The 25,197-nt window shown below is 33.7% G+C and overlaps 1 protein-coding gene across 6 annotated transcripts in view; it reads left to right on the top strand.

The window, feature by feature from the left end:
• Nucleotides 1-25,197, top strand: part of SEMA4D (semaphorin 4D) — a 206,945-nt gene that overhangs the window by 149,568 nt on the left and 32,180 nt on the right. For 3 of the 6 annotated variants that reach the window (XM_051998234.1, XM_051998243.1, XM_051998215.1), the window contains 9 exons: nt 5,678-5,791; nt 6,216-6,367; nt 10,028-10,203; nt 10,291-10,447; nt 11,930-12,152; nt 13,070-13,185; nt 20,803-20,975; nt 21,077-21,120; nt 22,275-24,963. In XM_051998234.1, the coding sequence (XP_051854194.1) occupies nt 5,678-5,791; nt 6,216-6,367; nt 10,028-10,203; nt 10,291-10,447; nt 11,930-12,152; nt 13,070-13,185; nt 20,803-20,975; nt 21,077-21,120; nt 22,275-23,209 (2,090 nt within the window). In that variant the 3' untranslated portion in view covers nt 23,210-24,963. Of the gene's footprint in view, nt 1-5,677; nt 5,792-6,215; nt 6,368-10,027; nt 10,204-10,290; nt 10,448-11,929; nt 12,153-13,069; nt 13,186-20,802; nt 20,976-21,076; nt 21,121-22,274; nt 24,964-25,197 lie in introns of those variants that run through there. The other 3 variants (XM_051998251.1, XM_051998256.1, XM_051998224.1) reach the window with 2 other exon arrangements.

The raw sequence follows: 25,197 nt of genomic DNA, 5'->3' as shown, positions 1-25,197 counted from the left end.
AGCAACTTTCACATTAAAGGATTGGAGGGCCTGGAATATGATATTCTGGAAGGCAAAGAGTTTGGACTATAACCACAATCAACTACCCAGCAAAATTAAGAAATATCTTTCAGGGCAAAAGATGGACAGTGAAATAGGGCATTTTCAGTCATTTCTGGGGATTTTTTCTTAGGGAGTTGATTTATAGTTTGTTCTATTTTCAGTCATTTCTGATGAAAAGACCAGAGCTGAACAGAAAATTTGATCTCCACCTACAAAACTCAAGAGAAGCATAAAAAGTTAATGGAAGGAAAAAATGTGGTTTTTTTCAAGGTTCAAATATTTATACCCGCTGAATTGGAAGAAGGCATGTTAAGTCTTGAGAACTGTATCTTTGTCAGGACATTTAGAAGGGGTATACTTAGAGGGTGTAGTTATAAGTTGACTTAATTGTGATGACAAAAAAAAGAAATTAGGAGTGGAAAAAGGGATTGTATTTAGAAAAGAGTAAAGGGGAGATAAGATGGAGTAAGTTATGCCACAGAGACACAAAAGACTATTATAGTTGAGAGAAAGAAGGGAGGGGATTGAACATTGTTTGAACCTTAATCTCATCAGACTTGATTCAAGGAGGTAATAAAAACTTAGGTACATAATTAGGTAGGTAAAGAAATTTGTCTCACTTTATAGGATAGTAGGAGAGGAAAGAGGAAAGGAAAGGGGGAAGCTAATAGAAGGGAAGGCAGAAGTAAAAAATGAAAAGGATAAGAAAGGGGAACTGAAAAAAAGGAAGGACATAGTGAGAGAGGGGGTGGTCATAATCAGTACACTGGTGAGAGAAGGTAAAGAGTGGAAGAAAAATCTAACTTTGAAAAAATAGGATAGCAGGAAATACAGACTCTTAACTGTGAATGGGAATGGGATGAACTCTTCCATAAAACAGAAACAGATAGCAGACTGGATTAAAAGCCAGAATCCTGTAATATATGTTGTTATAAGAAACACATTTGAAGCAGAAAGATATATATATAGAAAGGTTGGAGCAGAAGAATTTGTATTAAAGAAATAAGAAAGGAAATTAGTACCATAGATAATGAAGAAATATCAATACTAAACAAATATGCCAAGTGGTATAGCATCAGATTCTTTGAGATGTTAAGTGAGTTGCAAGAAGAAATAGACAGTAAAACTATACTAGATCTCAGTCGCCCTCTTTCAGAACTAGATAAGTTCTAACAACAAAATAAATGAGAAATAAGGTGGTAAATAAAATTTTAGATAAGTTAGGTATCATGTACCTTTGGAGAAAATTGTATGGGGATATAAAAGAATAAACCTTTTTCTCAGCAGTATGTGGCATCTACACAAAAACTGACCATGTATTAGGACATAAAAACCTATCAAATGCAGAAAGGCAGAAATAATAAATGCATTCTTTTCATATCATGATACAATAAAAATTATGTGTAATAAAGGCCCATGGAAAAGTAGACCAAAAATTAATTGGAAACTAAGTAATCTAATCCTAAAGAATGAGTGAGTGAACAAAAAATCATAGAAACAATCAATAATTTCATCCAAGAAAATGACAATAATGAGACAGTATACCACAATTTATGGTATTAACACAGCTCTTAGACAATATTTTATATCACTAGATGCTTATGTAAATAAAATAGAGCAAGAGAAAATCAGTAAATTGGGTATGCAACTAAAAAAGCTAGAAAAAAACAAACAAATAAAAGCTAGAAAAAAAACAAATTTCCTCAATTAAATATCAAATTAGAAATTCTGAAAATCAAAACAGATTAATAAAATGAAAAGTAAGAAAACTATTGAACTAATAAACACAACTCAGAGTTAGTTTTATAGGGGGAAAACCCCACAAAATAGATTTGTCAATTTGATTAGAAAAAGGAAAGAGGAAAACCAAGTTACTGCTATCAAAAATGAAAAAAGTGAATTTACCACCAATGAAGAGTAAATTAAAGTAATAATTTGGAGCCATTTTGCCCAATTGTATGCCAATCTGATAATCTAAGTGAAATGGATGAATATTTAGAAAAATATAGATTACCTAGATTAACAGATGAGGAAATAAATTAATTAATCAAATAGTCCCATTTTAGAAAAAGAAATCAAACAAGCTGTTAATGAACTTCCCAAGAAAAAAATCTTCAGGGCCAGAGAGATTCATAAGTGAATTCTACCAAATATTTAAAGAACAATTAATTCCATTACTATATAAACTATTTGGAAAAATAGAATAAGAAGCAGTCCTACCAAATTCCTTTTATGACATAGAGATGGTGCTGATACCTAAACCATGAAGGATCAAAAGAAAGAAAGAAAGAAAATTAGAGAACAATTTCCCTAATGAATATTGATGAAAAAACCTTAAATAAAATAGTAGCTAAGAGATTACCATAATTTATCTCCTGGATAATACACTATGACCAAGTAAAATTTATAACAGGAATGCAGAGCTGGTTCTGTATCAGGAAAACCCATCATCATAAATGACCATATCAATAATCAAACTAACAAAAATTATATGATTATCTCAATTGATGCAGAAAAAGCATTTGACAATATGCAACACTCATTCCTGTTAAAAGCACTAGAGAACAAAGGAATAAATGAAGTTTTCCTTAAAATGATAAATAGTATTTACCTAAAATCATCAGCAAGCATTTTATGTATTGGGGAAAACTGGAAGCATTCTCAGTAAGATTAGGGATGAAACAAGGATGCCCATTATCACCACTACTATTCAGTATTGTATTAGAGATTCATTGATTTTAGCAATAAGAGAAGAAAAATAAATTGAAGGTGTAGAGGGCTGCAGACCCACTATCTGTGGCCCTCTCCATGAAGGAATTAGAGTTTGAAATAAATTATCACTCTTTGCAAATGACATGATGGCATTCTTAGAGAATCTAAGAGAATCAACTACAAAAGCTATTAGCAACAATAACTTTAACAAAGTTACAAATTATAAAATATACCACATAAATCATTAGCATTTCCAGATGTTATCAGCAAAGCCCATCAGCAAGAGATAGAGAAATCCCATTTAAAATAAGTATAGATTATTTAAAATATTTGAGAGTCTACTGGCCAAGACAAAGCCAGCAACTATTTGAACACAATTACAAGACACTTTGTCTGGAAAAACAAAAGGTCAAGAATTTCAAGGGAATCAAGAGGAAAAATGCAAAGGAAGGTGGCCTAGCTGTATCAGATCGTGAACTATATTATATATATATATATATTTTTTTTTTTAATTTAATTTTATTTAATAATAACTTTGTATTGACAGAATCCATGCCAGGATAATTTTTACACAGCATTATCCCTTGCAATCACTTATGTTTCGTTTTTTTTTTCCCCTCCCTCCCTCCTCCCCCCCCACAAGATGGCAAGCAGTCCTATATATGTTAAATATGTTGCAGTATATCCTAGATACAATACATATTTGCAGAACCGAACAGTTCTCCCGCTGCACAGGGAGAATTGGATTCAGAAGGTAAAAATAACTCGGGAAGAAAATCAAAAATCAAGTAGTTCACATTCATTTCCCAGTATTCCTTCTTTGGGTGTAGCTGTTTCTGTCCATCATTTATCCAATGAAACTCAGTTAAGTCTCTTTGTCAGAGAAATCCACTTCTATCAGAATACATCCTCATACAATATCGTTGTCGAAGTGTATAATGATCTCCTGGTTCTGCTCATCTCACTTAGCATCAGTCCATGTAGGTCTCTCCAAGCCTCTCTGTATTCATCCTGCTGGTCATTCCTTACAGAGCAATAATATTCCATAACATTCATATACCACAATTTACCCAGCCATTCTCCAATTGATGGGCATCCATTCATTTTCCAGTTTCTAGCCACTACAAACAGGGCTGCTACAAACATTTTGGCACATACAGATCCCTTTCCCTTTTTTAGTATCTCTTTGGGGTATAAGCCCAATAGAAACACTGCTGGATCAAAGGGTATGCACAGTTTGATAACTTTTTGGGCATAATTCCAGATTGCTCTCCAGAATGGCTGGATTCGTTCACAACTCCACCAACAATGCATCAGTGTCCCCGTTTTCCTGCATCCCCTCCAACATTCATCATTATTTTTTCCTGTCATCTTAGCCAATCTGACAGGTGTGTAGTGATATCTCAGAGTTGTCTTAATTTGCATTTCTCTGATCAATAGTGATTTGGAACACTCTTTCATGTGAGTGGTAATAGTTTCAATTTCTTCATCTGAAAATTGTCTGTTGTGAACTATATTATAAAGCAGCAGTCATCCAAATTATTTGGTACTGGTTTAAGAAATAGAGTGGGGGGGGGAGGTAGCTAGGTGGTGCAGTGGATAGAGCATCAGCCCTGAAGTCAGGAGGACCTGAGTTCAAATTTGATGGCAGACATTTAACACTTCCTAGCTTATGTGACCTTGGGCAAGTCACTTTAGCCCCAGTTGCCTTGGTGGGGGAAAAAATAGAAGATCAACAGAATAGGTTAGGTTCACAAGATACAATAGGCAAAGGACTGGGCTATAGTCAGTGACTATTGTAATCTAGTCTTTGGTAAACTCAAAGACTCAAGCTTCTGGGATAAGAACTCACTATTTGACAAAAAATTGCTGGTAAAATGGGAAATCTAAATGGCAGAAACTAGGCCTTTGATACAGCAGTGTCTCTAATGGTTCTTTTCCCTAAAGAGATCATAAAAAAGGGAAAAGGACCCACATCATCAAACAATGTTTTTAGCAATCCAGAGAAAGAACATTGGGAAATGAGTATGGACCACAACATAACATTTCCACTCTTTCTGTTATTGTTTGCTAGCATTTTTGTTTTTTCTTCTTAGGTTATTTTTACCTTCTTTCTAAATCCGATCTTTCTTGTGCAGCAAGATAACTGTATAAATATGTATACATATTTTGTATTTAACATAGACTTTAGCATATTTAACATGTATGGGATTATCTGCCATCTAGGAGAGGGAGTGGAGGGAAGGAGGGGAAAAGTTGAAACAGAAGTTTTTGCAAGGGTCAATGTTGAAAAATTACCCATGCATATGTTTTGTATATAAAAAGCTATAATTTTTTAAAAAGATAACTCCCTCCCCAAAATAAAATAAATAAATGATTCAAAGTGGTTGCTTTTTAAAAAAAAAAATGTTTGTAGCAGACATTTTTGTGATGGCTGGAACTAGAACTGAAAACTGAGTGAATGCCTATCAGTTGGGGAATGGCTGGAATAAGTTAGGGTATATGAATGTGGCAGAGTTTCTATAAGAAATGATAAGCAGGCTGATTTTAGAAAAAACCTGGAAAGACTTGCATGAACTGATATTAAGTGAAATGATTAGGACCAGGAGAACATTGCACAGAGTAACAAGAAGATTATGTGATGATCAGCTATATGTGTGTAGTTGTGTGGTATGTTGGAATTAGTTGTTTTTTCTTAATGTAGAGCAATATAGTCTAAATACTATAAAACAAACTAAAATAAACCTAAAAGCAAAATAATAAGACATAGGAATAAAGATAGAAATAAACCTACTTTGGAGAAATATATGTTTTTTTATTCCGTAAGTTGAAAGAATATATTGTTTTAGTGAATAATTTTGTTTGTTGTGAACCTTTTATTGAGTTTGAAATGTTTGTTTTCTTTCTTTCTAACACACTGAAGATGGGGAGCTGTACTCTGGAACATCCTACAATTTCTTGGGAAGTGAACCCATCATTTCTAGAAATTCTCCTCAGAGTCCCTTGAGAACAGAATATGCAATTCCTTGGCTTAATGGTAAGAAAATATTAGGAAACTTGTTATTTTTATTTTATTATTTCCTCGTAATATTTCTAGAAGAGACCAACTTTCATTGGATTCTTGATTTTTGCTTCCCTTTCTAATTTGATATGGCTAAACAATTTTTACTGATCTTTTTCTTTTTTTTCAATATCACTTTTACTTCTCAATAACTCTTTCCATCCTTAAGATACTCCTTCCTTGTAACTCTACCTACTCTCTGAGCTCAAGATTTGCATTCTCAAAACAGTCAGACAATCTTGGACCATTCTCTTCTCCTCCCTTCCATTCCTCCTCCCAGCTCTATCATACATATATCGTACAAATCAGGAAATCAGAAAAAAAAACTCTGTAAACTATTGAATAGAATTAAATTATACATTGTACGTGTGACATTGATTTTTTTTCTTTGAATCTACAGAACCTAGTTTTGTCTTTGCTGATGTGATCAGAAAAAATCCAGATAGCACAGATGGAGATGATGACAAAATCTATTTCTTTTTCACGGAAGTGTCTGTGGAGTATGAATTTTTTGGAAAATTGTTGATTCCCAGGATAGCTAGAGTGTGTAAGGTGAGATATATCAATAATTTCTCTTTAATTCTGTGAGAAGATATACCTGGAAAGCTATGATCTTAACCATTAATCATTTTGAATTAATTTGCAATATTCAATCTTGGTAAATTTGTGAGAATGATTAAATGTTTGTCTAGCATGATCATTTCTCATGATTAATAACTTTTGATACATTTAGTTTTCTTTCTTAAAGTTTCCTTATCTTACAGACTTTAGAAAGTAATTTTCCCTTAAGTTTTTCTCTTCTCTAGAGGAGAAAAAAAATAGTAAATAAAAAATCAAACTACTGTGATATATATCAAAAAAAAGTGACCAAAGAATCAGACTTTCTGTGTCAGTATAGTAACTTGTAATTTAATTATTTTATCTCATTGAGGGGTGTGTGTAGGGGTGTGTGTGAGTATGTGTATAGGTGGATATGTATGTTATAGTCATCAAATTTGCAGATACCATATTGAAGAGAAATAGCAAACACACTGGATGACAAGAGTTGGCATCCAAAAGATATCAGCATTGTGCTAAATCTAATAGGATAAAGTTAAATGATGCTAAATGTAAAGTCTTATCCTTGGATACAAAAAGCCAATTTCATAAATATAATATGGGAGACAGTGTTTTAGACAGCTGTTTTTAAGAGACTGAGGACTTTTATTGAGTACAAACTAAATATGAGTCAGCTGTGTAATATAGATAAAGTTAATGTGACTTTGGGTTGCTTTTAGGGGGTCATAGTTTCCAGGATTAGAAAGGTGATAATACCAGTGTACTCTGTCCTTGCCAGATTTCATCTTCCTTATTGTGTTCAATTCTCACATTAGATTTTAAAATGGGCATTGATTAGCCTAGAGAGTGTCCAAGGGAGGAAAACCAGAATGGTAAAGACTGTTGAATCAATGTTATGTATAAAGTTCATTTGAAGGAATTGGTCAGATTTAGCATGAAGAAGAAAAGATGAATGAAATCTATTCTCAGTGAATATCTTTAACATCACAGACTTCCAGAAGTCAGAGAGACTATAAAAATGATATAGTTTTAACATTTCTTCAAGTTAAGAAAAGAGAGGACTCTGAGGTTAAGTGATTTGCCAATTCCAGATGCTAATGGGAATCTAGCTTCCTGTAGAAAACCAAGTAGCTTTGGTCATATTTTTCAGTACTGAGCAGTATTTCTCTAGTGTTCTCTGGCCAGGAAGAAGAATATTTGAAATTAGAATTTTGAAATTTGAAATAGGAATATTTGAAGGGTTGTGTTCTGAAGGAATTAGACTTGCTTTGTTTGGTCTCAGAGGGCAGGAGAGAGAGAGAGTACAACTGTAAGTTGGAAAAAGGCACTTTTAAGCATGATATCAGAAAAAGAACTTAATTCTTCTTCTTGTTGAGCCAATTCAGTCTTGTGTGACTCTTCATGACCTCATTTGGGGTTTTCTTGGCAAAGATACTGTAGTGGTTTGACATTCTTTTTCCAGCTCATTTTACATATGAAGAAACTGAGGAAACTAGGAAGAAATGACTTGCTCAGGGTCACAGAGTAAGTGCCTGAGACTAGATTTGATCTCAACATGATGAGTCTTCCTGACTAATTCAGGCCCAGCATTCTATCCACTGTGCTACTTAGCTGCCCTGCAGCTTTCTTAGACCTGAGCAAAAGTGGAAAAGGATGCCTCAAAAAGATACTGGTCTTTTCTAAGAGCAATGCAGATAATGTCCAAAAGGGTAACAATAACAGTTTTTTAAGAATTTAAAAATACTCAAAAGGGTAAGAAGTCAGTGTTAATTTAAACTTTGAAAAAGCATCTAAGAAACTCAACTTTCTTATCTTTAAGTGTAGATAGAATTTCTCCAGGCTAGACTGAGCAAAAGTTTTGAGAATACATCAGAATGTTTATTCATTCATCAAACATTTGTCAAGCAACTTTTTCATGTATAGCACCCTGCTAAGTACTGATTGAGATTGAGAGTTTAGAATAAACACCTGAATTTCTGAATTATATAGTCTAGTTTAACTATAATATACAGTATTGCAAAAAGTACATTAGAAAAGTGCAAAATAAAGTGCTCTGTGAGAGGAAAGATTACTGACCAGTGTTATCAGAGTTTACGTTAGAAGATATTTATGGTTTTTGAGTTATGAACTATAATGTGAGAGAATAAGGGATTAAACAGTAGATAGTAGTCAATCAGCAGAGACAGAAATAGCATGAAGAGACCCGAGTTCATTTCAGACAGCACTCTAAAGAGGAGACAATTCCTCTGGGAGGAGGGGATGTGCTTAATGCTTTGGCACCAGAGTGAGAAGGAGCTGACTGTTACTCTTCCCCCCTCCCACAAGCCTGGAGACCAAAATGTTTGGGATCTACAGAATAAGAGGGGACATTGCCACTATTTGTGATTCTGCTTCCCCCTCTGGCTCCCATATTAAACTCAGCCCTACATCTCCCCATTCCTCATCCTTTTCTCACTGCCACTTTCACTGAGTCTTCTGGACTCTCCCTCTATCATCCTATCTTAGAAAATATGATTATATTCAGACTTAGCAGACTTGTGTTTTTACTAGCTTTGGGACTTTAAGTCTCCTCTTTTCTGTAAGATCTATGTAAGAAATTTTTAGTGTCCAGATACTTTTGATGTTGAGAGAGCACCTCAAAAGTTTACAGTACAGTAGAGAAGATACCCACACTTTATATCTGTAGTTTATCAAGTGTCTGCAGAGCTCAAGGTCTGGGTTCAATCTCAGTCTGTCAAATACCTATATAACTATGAGCTCATGATTTAACCTGTGTGAGCCTCAATTTCTTAAATTGTAAAGTGAGGGTGTGGAACTGATCATCTTTAAGCTCTAAAACATAGGACCAGGGCAAGATAGAGGGTTTGAATAGATTGTAGAGGTCATCTAGCCCAATCCCTTCATTTTATGGATGAAGAATTAAAAGGTAACATAGGTGAAAGAACTTAACCTACTGTCATCCAAATGGAATAATCTTAAATCTGAGCACTTTAGGGATTTTTGTTTTGGCTTATATCTCAGGGATAGCTCTCAGGAAGGGTAGTACACCTGATTAGTCACTTTATGTATGTATACATATCCACCAACTGCTGGGATGTATCTCTTCTACTTAGAGTTAGTAGCAAGTGACAAAAAAAAAAAAAACAAAAAAAAACATTGATATTAGAAATAGTTTTGTTGATCATAACCAAGAAACTTAACAATTTACTATACTTTAGCTTTGATGAAACCTAGAAAATTCCAGTAACTCTTAATGTATTTTATTCCTTAAACTTTGTTTTGTTTTTCTTATATTTTCTTTCTTTCTTTTTTTTTTTTGTGAACAAATAAATGTGCCAACCTAAGAGTCATAAGTCTCATATTCTGTTAATATATACATGGTCCAAATTGGCAATACACGGGTAATATGTAAATGGTTTTCAGATTTTATTTGCATTCTTAATATCTTAGAACTGGATTTGGTTTTGGCTTAACCTAATTAAGACCATTACTACTCATCTATGTTAATTTTCTTGACTGCACTGAATGTCAATACAATAGATTGGTACCATAGAATCTCTTGAAATATAATACCATAACCCTTGGAGACGCTTTACAGCTGTTTAATTGAGTTAGAAAATGTTTTTTTACTTTTTGTTTCCCTTGGGATTTTAGGGGGACCAAGGAGGCTTACGGACTTTACAGAAGAAATGGACCTCCTTCCTAAAAGCCAGATTAATCTGTTCCTTACCAGAGAAAAACTTTATCTTCAATGTGATCAATGATGTTTTTATTCTCAAATCTCCAGATTTAAAAGAACCAATATTTTATGCAGTTTTCAGTCCACAATTGTAAGTGCCATGAGATATTTTTCAGTTTTACTTGTCTAAAATAAGTTATTACCATCAAGAAGAAATAATTTCTTCTTTGTTACCTAGGAATAATGTGGGTCTGTCAGCAGTATGTGCATACAACATGTCCCTTGTGGAAGAAGTTTTCTCCAAAGGAAAATACATGCAGAGTGCCACTGTGGAACAGTCCCATACAAAGTGGGTTCGTTACAGTGGAGAAATTCCCAAACCTCGACCAGGCGCGGTGAGTAGGGAAAAAGGGTAATAAACATAGATTAAGTTTTCTCTTCTAAGAAGCAAAGGAAATCATTCTATACAAATATACCAACATGAAAAAATCTGCTGATTGCATATTTGATTAACTTGGACATTTTTTATATCCCTATCATTTTGTGGATTGGTTTTGTGAACAGAAGTGAAATCTATTGTGTGACAGGAAGGACGGATAGATCTATGATGACTCTAACTATTAACATCTTTCCAATATTTTGCCTTTTGATTTGCATGGTGGGAAACAATAATTGCCACGCAGAAATATTTGGGGCTTATGTAACTAGACAAAAAAAAAAAAAAAACAAATAAATTAAGTTGGCAGAAAATTAAGGTAGAAAATTAAATTGAAAAATATGAGTTATGTAAGATGTGAAGAGGTTGTAGACTATATGGGATTTTTATGCCTATATAGCATGAATGTGTTGTGTATTAGTAAGTAAGCACTAAAAAAAGTCAGATATCTTAAAAATGAAAAAAAAAACTGGTTACTAAGGTGGGAATCATTTCAAAATAAGCTATGTATAAATATATATGTATAAAATAAATATATGTAATTAAATGATCAAGAGACATCAATTAAGCTTTTTCTTCTTTTAAATCACCTCAGCACTATAAAGAATCCTCATTGAGACATTAATGCTCAAAAAGTTTTGATCTAGCAATCCATTTAGGAAAAAACAAATGGATTAAGGATTCTTAATGTCCAGGGCATGATATGCAATTGAATGGATAGCCTGTAGAGTAGGCCATCAGTAAATATGTCTTGGAAAGATACTAGTACCAGAATTGACTAGGAAGGAGAATAACTTTTGTAAATTTGCATAGTATTTTTAATGACCCACCCAAAATTTCTTCCTGATGCAAATTTTTTTTTTTTTTTGTAACTCAAGTAATCAGCTGGTGATGGCATATTACTGCAAATTTATATATTTATGTAATTTTCTTTTGAAGCTCACCCAAAAGACATTGTAGTGTTTGACTAGCTATGTTGCAATATTTATCACTGGAGAAAGCTTTAAGCTTCACTGAGAAAACTGAGTCATTAAAGTATATTAGATAGATGGTTACCTTTCCCAAAATATTCATTATCTATTTATAGTCATATGTTTTGAATTTGCTTAAGTCAGTGGGCTACAGAAGTAAGAAGAGAAAACATTATTTCTTGTTATTGACATCTTTTTCTATATTAGTTTATTTTTTATTCTAATATAAAATCTCCAAGAGTTCATCTAAATTTTAAAAATACTTAATATGTGGATTAACTTATCGAAAATGTATTTGGGCTTAGTTACATTCATTTTTAGAAACATAGGATTCTATGTTGTATGTGGAAAAACTGGGTCACTAATACATTGTTGGTGTAATTGTGAACTAATCCAACCATTCTGGAACCACAACTAAAATGACTCAACAACAACAAATTGTGATAATTCTCCTGGATTTTTCTTTACAGTGCATCAACAATGAAGCAAGAGCAGCCAACTACAGTAGCTCCTTGAACTTGCCAGACAAAACACTTCAATTTGTGAAAGATCATCCTTTAATGGATGACTCTGTGTTTCCAATAACAAATAGACCCAGACTTATAAAAAGAGATGTGAATTATACACAAATTGTGGTTGATAGGATCCAGGCACTTGACAAAACAGTATATGATGTCATGTTCATTAGCACAGGTGAGTTTTCAAGATCCTTTTCAAATACTGTTAGTTCATCCATAGACTAATGAAATTCTTGAAGAAAAGAGTTACTCCTAAAAATTTTTGATAAAAATTAATTATTGATTAAACAGTATTTAATGAAAACATAAACCATACAATTTCCTAAAATTAGAAAATATTGCCAAGAAATGGCTAAAAAAAGAACGTTTCTAGCTACCATACTAATTTTTCTTAAATAAATAAAAATGCCTTCATAAACAACAGTGCTTTTTAACAATCTACTAAAATATGATAAATTTAGAACATCTCTAGTGGTTTCTATTTTTGAGATCCTATGATAACTTCTGTGGAAAACAAACACAGTGTATTCCCTTTACCAATTGAAGAACAAATTTAATATTGAAAGAAAAACCTAACTCTTAACCAGATTACTACTTTCATTCCATAACAAAAATGTTTGAAATTTTGTTGTTGCCAAAGTAGCAATTGGATTATTTTCATCCAGATTTTGTTCATTCTGTAAGTTAGTCTTAACTTGGAACACATTTTTCTTTTCTAGGTCAAGACACTAACATTTTAAGAATCTCATCTGGCCCAGAGCTCAGAAATAATTTGGTAACATGTATGCTCTTTAAGGCCAGAGATCATTCTGTTTTTTACTCTTTGTTCTTAGTAACAAGTGTCTTGTACATAGTGGATGTATATTTGTGGCTTTTTTAAACTTTTAGTTGAGGTGAAGAAATTGGACTCTCTGCTTTTTATAAAGTATCTAGTATTGGTTGTTTTTTGTTTCTTTGTTTTTTGGGAGGGTTTTGCTGCTAGTGTAGGAAACAGTACCATGTTATAATCATTTCTTTGAGTCTTCGTATGATCCTTAATTCATATCTTCTATTGGAATTATATCATTGAGATGTTGGCTTTGGCTATTTCAGACACAGGGGCTTTGCACAAAGCAGTCAGCTCTGAAAATGGTATGCATATCATTGAGGAAACTCAACTTTTCCAAGATTTTGAACCAGTTCAGACTCTTCTGCTCTCCTCTAAGAAGGTAAAGACAAAGTTGCGTTATAAAACTCGATCAGAACCTTGTTTTAGTTCATATCTTTCTTAGGTTGTGATAGAAAAACAATTATTTTGAATTGTTAAGACTCAAATTCTTGTCCTAGTGTTATCTGGGGACTCATTTTCTTCATGTATAAATCACTGAGTCTATCAAGCTTCATTAAGTGATTATTATGTCCCAGATACCATGCTAAGTGCTGAGTAATGAAATATAAACAAAAAAGAAAGATACCCTCTGCCTTCAAGGAGCTTATATTCTAATGGTGTAAACCATAAAAGAGAGTTGAAAAGTGGAGGGATACAGGGACAAAGTACACAATTTGGGTTTTGATAGAGAAAGTCCTATGGAGAATATTCAGCATTGCATTCTAGAGGGAGAATGAAGGAATCTTTGGCCAGGGCTTTCATTTTAAATAGAAGATCCTGGGTGAAAACATCCAATCAGAAGGTGAAAACCTTAAAGGAAGTAGTCCAGGATAGAATGAGTTTTCCTGATGAGGAAATTTCTTTTGTAGATGAGTCAAAAGTACAGCCTAGAGAAGAACTTAAAGAATTTTAAAATGAAGTGTTGGTCTAGTTCAGTGTTGCCAAACTATGTTGTTGACATAGAAAACCACAAATTAACATTATTTCTGTTATATTTTGATTTATTTTGTTAAACATTCCCTCATATTTTAATCTGGGTCCCAGTCATACTTAAGAATTTTGTATTCTTTTGTACCACAAGTTTGATATTTCTAGTCTAGATGAGCCTTATAGTTGCTTCTGACTTCAAAATTTTTAAGATTCTTAACAGTTCTTGGAATTTTGAGTACTGTATATGAAAAATGGATGAATCCTTGAGAAAACAGATTTCTATTAAAATTTTCCTTGAAAAGTATAACTTTTTAGTATTAAGAAACAAAGCTTAGAGTGCAATATATAATCTTGGATTACTACTTTTTAATCAGTGTTGTACCACAGATTTGGTCATACTGTCTAGTAGAACCAAGAAAACTAGATTTTATTTCTAGTTTTTTGTGTAGAAACTAGTTCCCTCACTAGATTCAAAATATCTATAAAACCCTTGTAAATCCTTGTATTCTACCTATATTATAAAAGTTGTAAAAATCATTGCAAAAAGTCTGATTACCATTTTATGGGAGAAAAATGCCTTTCCCTTGCATACTTTTACTGTTGACTCAGTCTCTAAAGCTCTGCTATGGGTTACTATTGCAATAATAGAGTAGCAGAAATAGTCAGACTTTCTCATTGGCTTTCTCAGGGTCCGTCTTGACTAGTGGTAAACACTTAAGAAATAAACAAGCAGGCACTAAAGTATAATATGTTTCCATAGAATTAAATCAGAGTCACCAATTTTGATAGGATGGAAACCAAACAGTATCCTCATATCATCATAGTTCATTAGCCCCTAAAGAGCCCTCCAACAAGCTCTGGATTATAATTAAGGAGAAATGAGGGAGAGTGTGTGGCGGGGTACTATTGTGGCATCCCCAAACCGTGGAATACTAGCAGAATTCTGATGGCTGTAGAGCCAAACTCACAAACTTTAGGAGATTAAAGCATGTCCTAATAGATTAACAGATCTCCAAGCTGTCAGTTTTCAGTATTCTGAAAGAAGATAAGGGAACAAACTAAGGCACAAGCAATTCAGTCAGTAATCATTTATTCATTTAATAAGAGACCTCCCCTCAGACTTCTCTTCAGTTTTTACCTGGTTCTACTATCTCAGCATTTCTATGATTATCTTCTCCCAGAAGAAGATAGGTTGAGACTACTTTGTAAATGGTTTAAAAAATTAAACATTCAAGCTTATATTTGTTCTAGAAGCAATAGGAAGCCAATAAAGTTTAACTAGAAGGGTGATATGATCAGACTTGTGTTAAGGGAAAATCACTTTTGCCTCATTGTGCAGGATGAACTGGCGTAGGGAGGGACTTGACTCAGGGAGACCAATTAGGAGAAAAGAAGCCTTCAATATTCTAGGCTAAAAATGATAAGGACCTAAACTGAGATATAAAAAAGGAGATGTTTTGAGAGATGTTACAGAGAACTAAATCAGTGTTATATCCTTGCTGAACACACTTTGCCTATTCTAAATACCTATTCTCTGCTAAGGAAGATGGCCAAATTCTGTTGACAGATTTTTTTATGAACATTTCATTTTCTTTAATTCTCAAACCTGAGTTATTAAACCAGCTTTAAAGAAGCCTGGCCTATTACACTCCTTTTCTCTAAGACGTTACTGGTCATTGTAGATACTCAGATGAAGCTATACCATCAGCTTCAGTGTCTTGTCACTAGTTTAAGGTCAATTTTTAAGGGATATGTGACATTGGGAACACCTGAGTTAAATGCTTCAGTCTCCTATCATTTTAAAAATCTTTGAATGGCTTTTTTTTTTTTTTTTTTTTTTTTAGCATCTCTGTTGCTTAACTCCATCCCCTAAAAAAAAGAGATCTAAATAAATAAATAGACTTGGTCACACAGAATATACTTACACAGCGGTAATATCCAAATATGTATGTCTCTGCAACTTGAGTCTCACATCTCTGTCAGAAGGTAGTCAATATACTTCATTTATATGTGTAGGTCACCTGTAGATATGGTTTGTCATTATTTTAAACAGAGTTTTTTCAAAGTCATTTTTCGTTATAATGTTGTTGTTCCTATATAAATTGTTCTCCTGATTCTGTTTTACTTCATTTTAAACTGTTTCATTTTCCCCAAGATTTTCTGTAATTGTCTCTCATAATAATTCCATTACAGTCATATACCACATTTTGTTCATGTATTCTTTAATTTCCAGTTTTTTCTTTTCCTTCTTTTTCTTTTCTTTTCTTTATATTTTAAATCCCATTCAGGATTAGGAAGTTTGTTTGACTTTTAATTTTTCCCTGCCTAGTATTATGTTCTCTCTTATCCTTCCCACCTTTTTCCTACCCTCACCTATTTCTCTATTTTGTTTTATTTCTCTATTAAGCTGTGTGTGTGTGTGTGTGTGTGTGTGTGTGTGTGTGTGTGTGTGTGTATGTGTGTGTGTGTGTGTTCACATATATACACAAATGTGTTTACTCTCCTTTATCCAATTCAGATAAGAATGAGGTTCATTTGATACCTATTCCTTCATCGTTATATACTCCATGTTTATTTTCATTTTTAATACACTCTAGTTATGAAAAATAGCAAGTTCCACCCCCTCTCCTTTCTATGCTATATATTCTTTTTTAATTGTCCTGTTAAAACCCTCAGAACAGAAGGAATACATAGACTTACCACACACACACACACACACACACACACACACATCCACAAACACACAATTCTCTTTTTCTCCCCTTATTTAATTGCTTTTGAAGACATTAAAGTTCTGCAGAGATACATTTCTTCTACCTCTGTTTATCAGGCATGTTATTCTTGGTTATAAAGCCTGTCTTTTGCTGTTATATTATCTTTATAATAGTAGCTGCCAAGTCTTGTGTCATCCTAACTGTGGTTCATTATTACGTCAATTCTTTCTTTCTGTCAGTTTACTTTGACATGGAAGCTCTAGATTTTAGTTATGACAGTCTGGGGGCTTTTTATTTTAGGGTTTTTTTTTTTTCAGGAGGTGATCAGTAGATTCTTTCTAAAGGTACTTTTCCCTCTGCTTCTAATAGATCTGAGCAGTTTTCATTTAAGATTTCTTGAAATGATAGTGTCTAAGATTTTTTTTTTAATGGTTTTCAGTCACTCTATGATTCCTAAATTCTTTCTTGCTGTCTCATGGAGCCATTGATTTCTCTTTGGTTTATTCTACTTGTCAGTATGTCTGTCACTTAATTTTTTCTTTAATGTTTTTGCTTCATTTCTCCAAAGTATTCTTCCTGTTCTTGTGGAAAATCCATTTTTCCCTTTGGATAATAAATAGCAAGACTGATTAATGGAATAGGCTAAATACACAATATACAGAAACAAACAAACAGTTTGTTTGATAAACCCAAGCTATTAACTAGTTAGGCAAGAACTCATTATTCAGCAAAAATTGTTAGAAAACCTGAACAAGTAGTCTGGCAGAAAAACTAGGCATAAGCGAACATCTCAGATAGTATAGCAAGATAAGTTCAAAAAGCATCATGATTTAAACATGCAGAGTGACATCATAAAGAAATTAGTGGAACATGGAAGAAATTAACTGTTCTATAAATAGGAGAAGAGTTTATGACTAAACAAAAAATAGAAAAGTTCACAAGAGATAAAAATATAAAGTTTTAATTACATAAAATCAAAATTTTTTTACACAAACAAAACCAATGCAGCTAAAATTAGAAGAAAAGTTGGAAACTGAGAGAAAAAAATCTTTACATGAAATTTCTCTGATAAAGGCCTCATTTCTGAGATAGATAGGAAATTATATCAGATTTACAAGAAAAAGAGCCATTTCCCAATTGATAAATGGTAGAGTTTCACTGGAGGAAAATGTTAGATATCAACAACCTTATGAAAAATGCTTTTAAAAGGTGTTTTAAATCATGATTACAGAAATGCATATTAAAACAGATCTCACACTCATCACACTGGCTGAAACAATGCTATAGGTAATGTGGGGAAACAAGCACACCAATGCACTGTTGATCTGCAAACTAGTGTAATTATTCTTGAAAGAAATTTGGAATAACCCCTCAAAAGTTTTTAAACTATATAATCCCTTTGATCCAATAACACTACTAGGTCTATACCTCAAAGAAAAAGAGCCCATACATACAAAAATATTTATAGCAGCTCTTTTTGTGATGGCAAAGAATTGTAAACTGAGGGAATGCCATTGGAGAATGGCTGAACAAGTTATGGTATGTGAGTAAATAGATGGAACACTATTGTGTTTTAAGATAGGATGAAAATATTTGTATGAACTGAGACAAAGCAAACTGACCCAGGAGGAAAATTTATATGCTTAACAACAATATTATTAATATGAATAATAATTGTGATCAACACAGCGAACTAAACACAGTTCCAAAAGATTTATATTTATTTATTTATTTAACTCTAGGTAAAGAGTGGATGGATTCAGGATGCAAATTGTAGTATTTCTTTTTTCCTTTCCCCTCTTCTTTCTCCTCCCTCTTTCCTTTCCCCTCTCATTCTCCCTCTCTCTTTCTGTCCCTTTCTCTTTCTCTCCTCCCCCCTCCAATATGGCTAATGTGTGAATTTGATTTATATACTACACATATTTGTAATAGGGTACCTTTTTTCTTGTCTTCTCAATTGGTAGAAAAGAGAGAGGAAGATGGGAATTAACTGAAAAAATTTAAAAATTATTTAAAAATTAAAAATAGGTTAAAAAAGAATAAATTACATTGCACTGATGTACAATAAACAGTTCATTTCCATAGATATTTTCTAAGTGAGGAATCAAGAGGAGTTTCAGAACAGATTTTTTTTTTTCCCATCACCCTCTTAAGCTCTGGATGTAATTCTCATTAAATGGCTGCCAAAAGGAGGAAACCACAGAGTTCAGAAAAGCTTATCTGTGATATTACACAAATTCTCTTTGGGAATTCTGTGATCTAGACCATACTAAGCACTCCATTTTGGAATATGTGATAGAGAATTAGTATGAAATGGCAAGCAGTCATCTGAAATGTGTCTTAGATTTGGGTAAGACAGATTTCAAAGGCTTTAGAGAACAGAGAAGATGCTTTGGCCTGTAATCCTACAGAGCATGTCAATAACATGAGAAGCTCTCAACAGTGAGATTCTGGAGACACATAAAAAATTTCATCAAAAAGGAAAAGGAAAATTCATTCTAAAGAGACTGATCTGGTGCATAAGAAGTTGAGCAATTTAGATTTTTTAAAAAAGATTTTGTATATTACCTCTTGGTAGAAAGGGGGATCACAATTACAGAATGTCATATACTTTGGTCACTGTGTTAGTTTTGCTTTTAAAGACTTTTTTGCTTAAGGACTTTTTCTTAACAAGAGAAAGTTCAGTGAGCAAGTAATGTGTCAGAAAATATCAGTGGCTAAAAAGCAAAAGGCATGAATAACATTTTTAAAAACACATGCATGTGTGTGATGTGAGTGTATATATGCATCCATGTATATATGTATATGTGTATTGTATAGAGAGGGAGAGAGGATAGATGGAAGCAGGCATGGTTAGGCAAGAGAATAATAATACTCAAGAGGGACACATCTAGGAATAATGGGTGAAAGTTGCAGAGAGGAAAATATAATGAAAAACTTCCTAATGAAATTATCCTAAAGTGCAATATACAGTCTTGAGAAAGTAATGGGTTCCCCTTTACGAAAGTCCTTTAAGCAAAGGTAGTCTTTAAGCAGTTGGTGATAGTACTGTATAGGGGTTTCTAATCCAATTCATCATGACAAGTCAACAACCGCTTACCAAGTAAGCTTCACAGTCAAATTACACGAAACAACTATGTACAAACAAGATATATTCATGATAATTTAGAGAAATCTTTGAGAAAAGACAACTTTAAGAAGGATTAGGAAAGTCTTCTTGTAAAGACTGGGGGTTTTAGTTAGGACTAAAAGAAGTCAGCAGATGGAGATAAGGAGGGAGAGAATTCCCGGCATGCCGGACATTCAATTAAAATATCTAGAATCAGAGATGGAGTAGCTATTGTAAGGAACAATAAAGAGAATCAGTGTCACTGAACCCTAGAATGTGGAGAGGAGTAAGTGTTAAGAGGTCTAGGAAGGGAAGATGGGCCAGGTTAAAAGGGTTTTAAAAGCCAAATAGATTTTACATTTGATACTGAAAGTTAGAGGGAACCATCGGAATTTATTGAGTAGGGAAGTAATATGATCAAATCTGTGATTCAGGAAGATCAATTTGACAGATTGAACAAAGGTGGATTGTAGTGGAAAGAGACTTGAAACAGGGAGACTAAATCGCAGACAATTTCAGTAATGCAAGCATGATGTACTGAAGGCTTGCACCAGATGATAGCAGTGTTCAGAGCAGAAAAGGAGCCATATACAAAAGATATTGCCAGTACTTTGCAACAGATATTGCCTGAGGGGTGGGAAGGAGGTGAACGAGGTGAGAGTGACTACTTCAACACCTACATTGCAAGTCTGAGTAACTGAGAGGATGGTGGTACCCTCAATAGTTTTAGAAAGTTAAGAAGAGGGGAGGGTTTAAGGGGAAATATTGAGGGTATGACATGGAAATATTTGGTTCTAGTTATTCAGTAGGTAATTAGAGATTTGAGACAAGAACTCATGGAAGAGATTAGACCTGGAGTAGAAGATCTGGTATTTCATGGTTGCAGAATATATCTTATTTGATCTGATCATCAGTGACTTACTGTGTAAGGTAGCTCTGTGGTGTGTTTTTATGTCCTTTTGACAGACATGAAACTGAGATTTTAAGAAGTCACTCAACTAGTAATTGACAAAACTGGGGCTCAAATTTAGGCTTTTGGATTTCAGATCCAGTCAGTGCCCTGAGTACTTCAGATTTGTCGAACATTTACTAAGTCTGCCATTTTAGCATCATCTTGACAAATGAATGTTGGTAATGATTTTTTATGATCTGGTAATATGTATATTCCCAAGTGATTAGGATCCTCTCCCTTTCATGTTTACAGGGCAAAAGATTTATCTATGCTGGTTCCAATTCTGGTGTGGTTCAGTCTCCTGTTGCTTTTTGTGAAAAACACAGCACATGTGTAGATTGTGTGCTAGCCAGGGATCCCTATTGTGCTTGGAATCCACGAAAAGCCTCATGTGTTGATATCTTCAAAGAACATGGCAGCAACAGGTAAATGTGTAACTGTTTATAAGAATAAATTATATATTTATATTTCTACTTTTTCACCAAAGATGCTATGTATTTAACCTTTAATCTGATTATCTTTTCAGCAGTCTGATTCAAAAAATGAATGGTGACGCATCCTCGTGCACTGGTAAGTTTTTCTATATTAACTTTTTTTTTGCAAAATGATATTTTCAGTTTCATGATGACTTCGAGTTTTTGTTTATATACTTCTTTTCTTCTCCCCTTCGTCCTTCTTCTTCTTTTTTTACCATCAGTTTGTCCAGGCAGTATGTGTATAATAAAGCTGTCCAAAAAAAAAAAAAAAAAAAAGAGGATGGCACCAGTTAGGTGACGTAGTGGATAGAGCACCAGCCCTAAAGTCAGGAGGACCTGAGTTCAAATGTGACCTCAGACACTTAACACTTCCTAGCCGTGTGACCGTGAACAAGTCACTTAATCCCAGTTGTCTTAGAAGAAAAAAAAAAAAAAGAATGAAATCATGGAACACTTTACTTTTATTAATTTGTTTAAAAAAAAAAAAGGTTTCTGCTCTAAAATATGACACCTACTTTTGATATGTATCTAACTTCATTATTATGCATTATGAGGTCAGGAAAAAAAAAAAGTCTTATCCACAACATGAGAGATTTCAACTAAATAATCTCTAAATCTGTTATTTTAGGAAAGAAACAAAAACAACTTTCATAAAAAGAATGACAACATCTATTCCATTGACCCAAAATGTTTATCAATAAAAATATCAGAACTATTTATTAATTGATTTCCTGATACCTGAACTCTATATCTGGAAATAAATTTCCTATTTGTTCCTATTTCTATGCATTGCCTTGAGTTTCTACATATCTATATTGGTAAATTGTTAGCAAGGGTTCAATTTTTCCTCAACATATTATGCTTATGTCAGGGATGGGGCTTGACATTGCCATTCCAGTTAATCAGCAAGTGTGATTAGATTTTTAAAATGTGTGGACAAGTTTATGTCCTTTGATCCCTTTAGCAGGTGGGAATTCCTCTTTAATTGGGTTAGTAGAGAACCATCATGATTGGCTACTGAAACAACACTTGTTGGTGGCTTAAAATAGTGAGAAAATTTTCAGCATTGTCCAGTCACACAGGGAACAAATCCACCAGTAAAAAGCTACAAATTATATTAATTCCTTAGTTATTCCAGAAGAATACATGTAACCATTGTAACTTTTTAAGTGTAATTTTGTGTATAATAGAATATTAAAAACTTAAGGGAAGAAACTGATATTCTGCACATTTATTTTGATATTCCAGATAAAGGTGAAAAAGTAAAAGAAAATTACCTGCTGCATTTTGGAGGCACAGCAGAACTAAAGTGTTCTCAAAAGTCCAATTTGGCCCAAGTAATTTGGAAGTTCCAGAATGGTGTACTAAAGGTGGAGAGCCCTAAGTACCGCCTTGTGGGAAAGGCCTTGCTCATATTCAACTTATCAGAAGGGGACAGTGGGGTTTATCAGTGTTTATCTGAAGAAAAGGTGAAGAATAAGAAATTCTCTCAAGTGATTGCTAAGCATGTTTTGGAGGTGAAAAAGATCTCCCACACTACTACTGTGAGCCCTACTTTGACAGCAGCACAAACAGAAGGTAAAGGGATTGCCCCAAAAATTTCAGGCATGACAACGAAAGGGCCTACTGCTCAGACTTCAGCCATGTCAATTATGTGGGTAACAACTTCAAGTATAGTAACACAACCTTCCAACCCTGTCTTAACAAGCACAGTTTCTGAACCAAAAATCATCATACAGTCTGTCCCTGAAGTTCATTCAAAGAAGAGCCTGTATTTAAAGTCAAATGATAATCGCTTTTTAATGTTTCTCTTTTTATTTTTTTTTGTTCTGTTTCTTTTTCTCTTCTCCTACAACTGCTATAAGGGCTACCTTCCAGGACAGTGTTTAAAATTTCGTTCAATTTTGTTACTGGGTAGGAAAAAAACGAAGTCTGATTTTTCTGATTGTGAGCAGAGTGTGAAGGAAACTTTGGTGGAACAAGGCAGTTTTTCACACCAAAATGGAGAGCAACCTAAACTGGCCTTGGATACAGGCTACGAGACTGAACAAGATACCATAACAAGCAAAATGCAAACAGACAGAGAGGACTCTCAGAAAATAGATGATCTTCCTATCAAAGACAAACCGTTTGATGTTAAGTGTGAACTGAAATATGCTGACTCAGATGCCGATGGTGACTGAAGGAGACATTCTTCTTTCAGTAATGAAGGTAGCTGTGGTTTTTCACGGCACAGAAGTCTTTGGGTTGTGACAGTTCCTGTGCCAGAGGGCTTTCCACTAGACACAGTGATTCAATTTCATCTAAAACCTAGTTCCTAAGGCAGAATGCATATTTTTTAGAAAATCATTTTTCATTATATTTCTATTTAACTGGATCCCCTCCCTCCCTTCTCTTCTCTGATCTTTTCTTCTCTCCTCTTCTTCACTTTCCTTCCCTTCCCTTCCCTTCTCTCCTCTATCTCTCCTCTCTCTCTTCTCTCTTTTTTTCTTTCCACTCTTCTCTCTTTTCCCTTTCCATCTCCCTCCCTTTCTTTCTCTTTTCCCTTTTAGGAAAATGGTCATTGTCAAATCAGATATCTTAAAGAGCTATAGATGGTGTTATTACTGATTTAGAAAAGTAAAGAAACAAAAAGATTGACTTCACTTCAGTCTACATGAGAAGAAATTTACCTTCAGCTTCCCCTCATTGTAGCAGCTTTTTAAAAAGAAATAATTTAATTCCAGATTGGAAGTGAAATTTTAGTTTATCAGATTGGTAAATTATAGGTTATTGTCCAATTTGGGACTCAACTTTGCTTTCATTGATTGTGTTCCTTATATTTTAGTTTCATTTGTTAATATATCAGGTCATTTTAAATTAGTTAAATAGTGTTTTAATTTAGTTACATACAGTCTCTTCTTTGATCCTCATAACAATATTATCTCTTTTACAGTTGAGGAAATGGAGGCTCAGAGAGATTAAATAACTTGACAATAGTCACACAGCTAATAATTTAATTTTTAGATGCTGCTGAATCTCCTAGATTTTATTGTAGATCAAATCTGGGGTAAAATCTGATTTGGTTTGCATAAGAGTCTCAGGGAAACTTGCTTACTAAAAATGCTTTATTTTATTTTTATTTTGCTTTTTGACATGTAGGCACAGAAAGCCTTTTGAGCAAAAATAATTTTTTTCTTTTTATAAGGGGAACATGGTTTTAAGAAAAGTTTTCTTTCTTCATTTAAAAAATTTTTTCATCAAAAATTGAAAAATTCAGAAGACTATCATATTTGTGGACTTTAAGCAAGAGTGAAAAGAATGCTCCAGACTATCCTCTGTTCCCAAGTTTTGCTGACAGATTAGGGACTACCAGCACTGTGGAAGTGATGCAGAAGGACTGATGCTAAGAATTCTTTATAGAGATCGGAGCCATCAAATGACTGAAAAAATGAAACAAAAAAGAAAAAAGTAAAGAAAACAAGGGGTTTTTGAGTGGAAAAGTTTCTCTTTACTTAAATCTCACCTACCCTAGATTTTTCAAATGACTTGTCAGTCTTTTCCCTACCTGGAAACAAATTGGGAATTGACCAGTGAACTAAGCGGCTGAACTGTTGAATAAAAATGCCTGTGAACAGAACTATCAATTCATTCCAAAACTGTTTCACCCCAGCTCTTTGTACAGGTTTTATTGTTCAATAGTATTTTAATCATTGTTTGCTTTACACGGTCTCTTTTTTTGTAAATATCTTTCAGAAATAGGCATTTTTCATAGCAAGGAGCAATAAATCCTGCTGTGTGTGTGCACATTTGCACATTTGAACTCATTTTCCAATTTAAAATAATTTGGACCCTCTTGAGTGTGAACAGTGTATATTTTATAAGATTCATTTTTTATTTTTTTATTTTGAAATTGTGTATGTATGAGAAGTGACAGAATAAATAATAAACTGTTCTATCCTTTGTTTGGGTGAAACTTCTTGTAGCTGAACCTTCATTAAACATTTTGCCCCCATGGGCCAGAGGCAGCAGACTTGGGGGGGGATGGTTTTAAAGGGCTTTTCCTCTCACCATTTCAGCGTGCAAGGCAGCATAGTGATATTGACTAGATGGCAAAGACTAAGAACTTAATATTGTTTTCTTAATCATCCCCATATTCATTTCCTGATTATTATTTTCTTCATGTTTCTTT

This window comes from Antechinus flavipes, chromosome 1 (genome assembly GCF_016432865.1).
Source record: "Antechinus flavipes isolate AdamAnt ecotype Samford, QLD, Australia chromosome 1, AdamAnt_v2, whole genome shotgun sequence".
Classification (NCBI taxonomy): Eukaryota; Metazoa; Chordata; class Mammalia; order Dasyuromorphia; family Dasyuridae; genus Antechinus; species Antechinus flavipes.
This window is presented reverse-complemented; position numbering and strand designations above follow the sequence as displayed.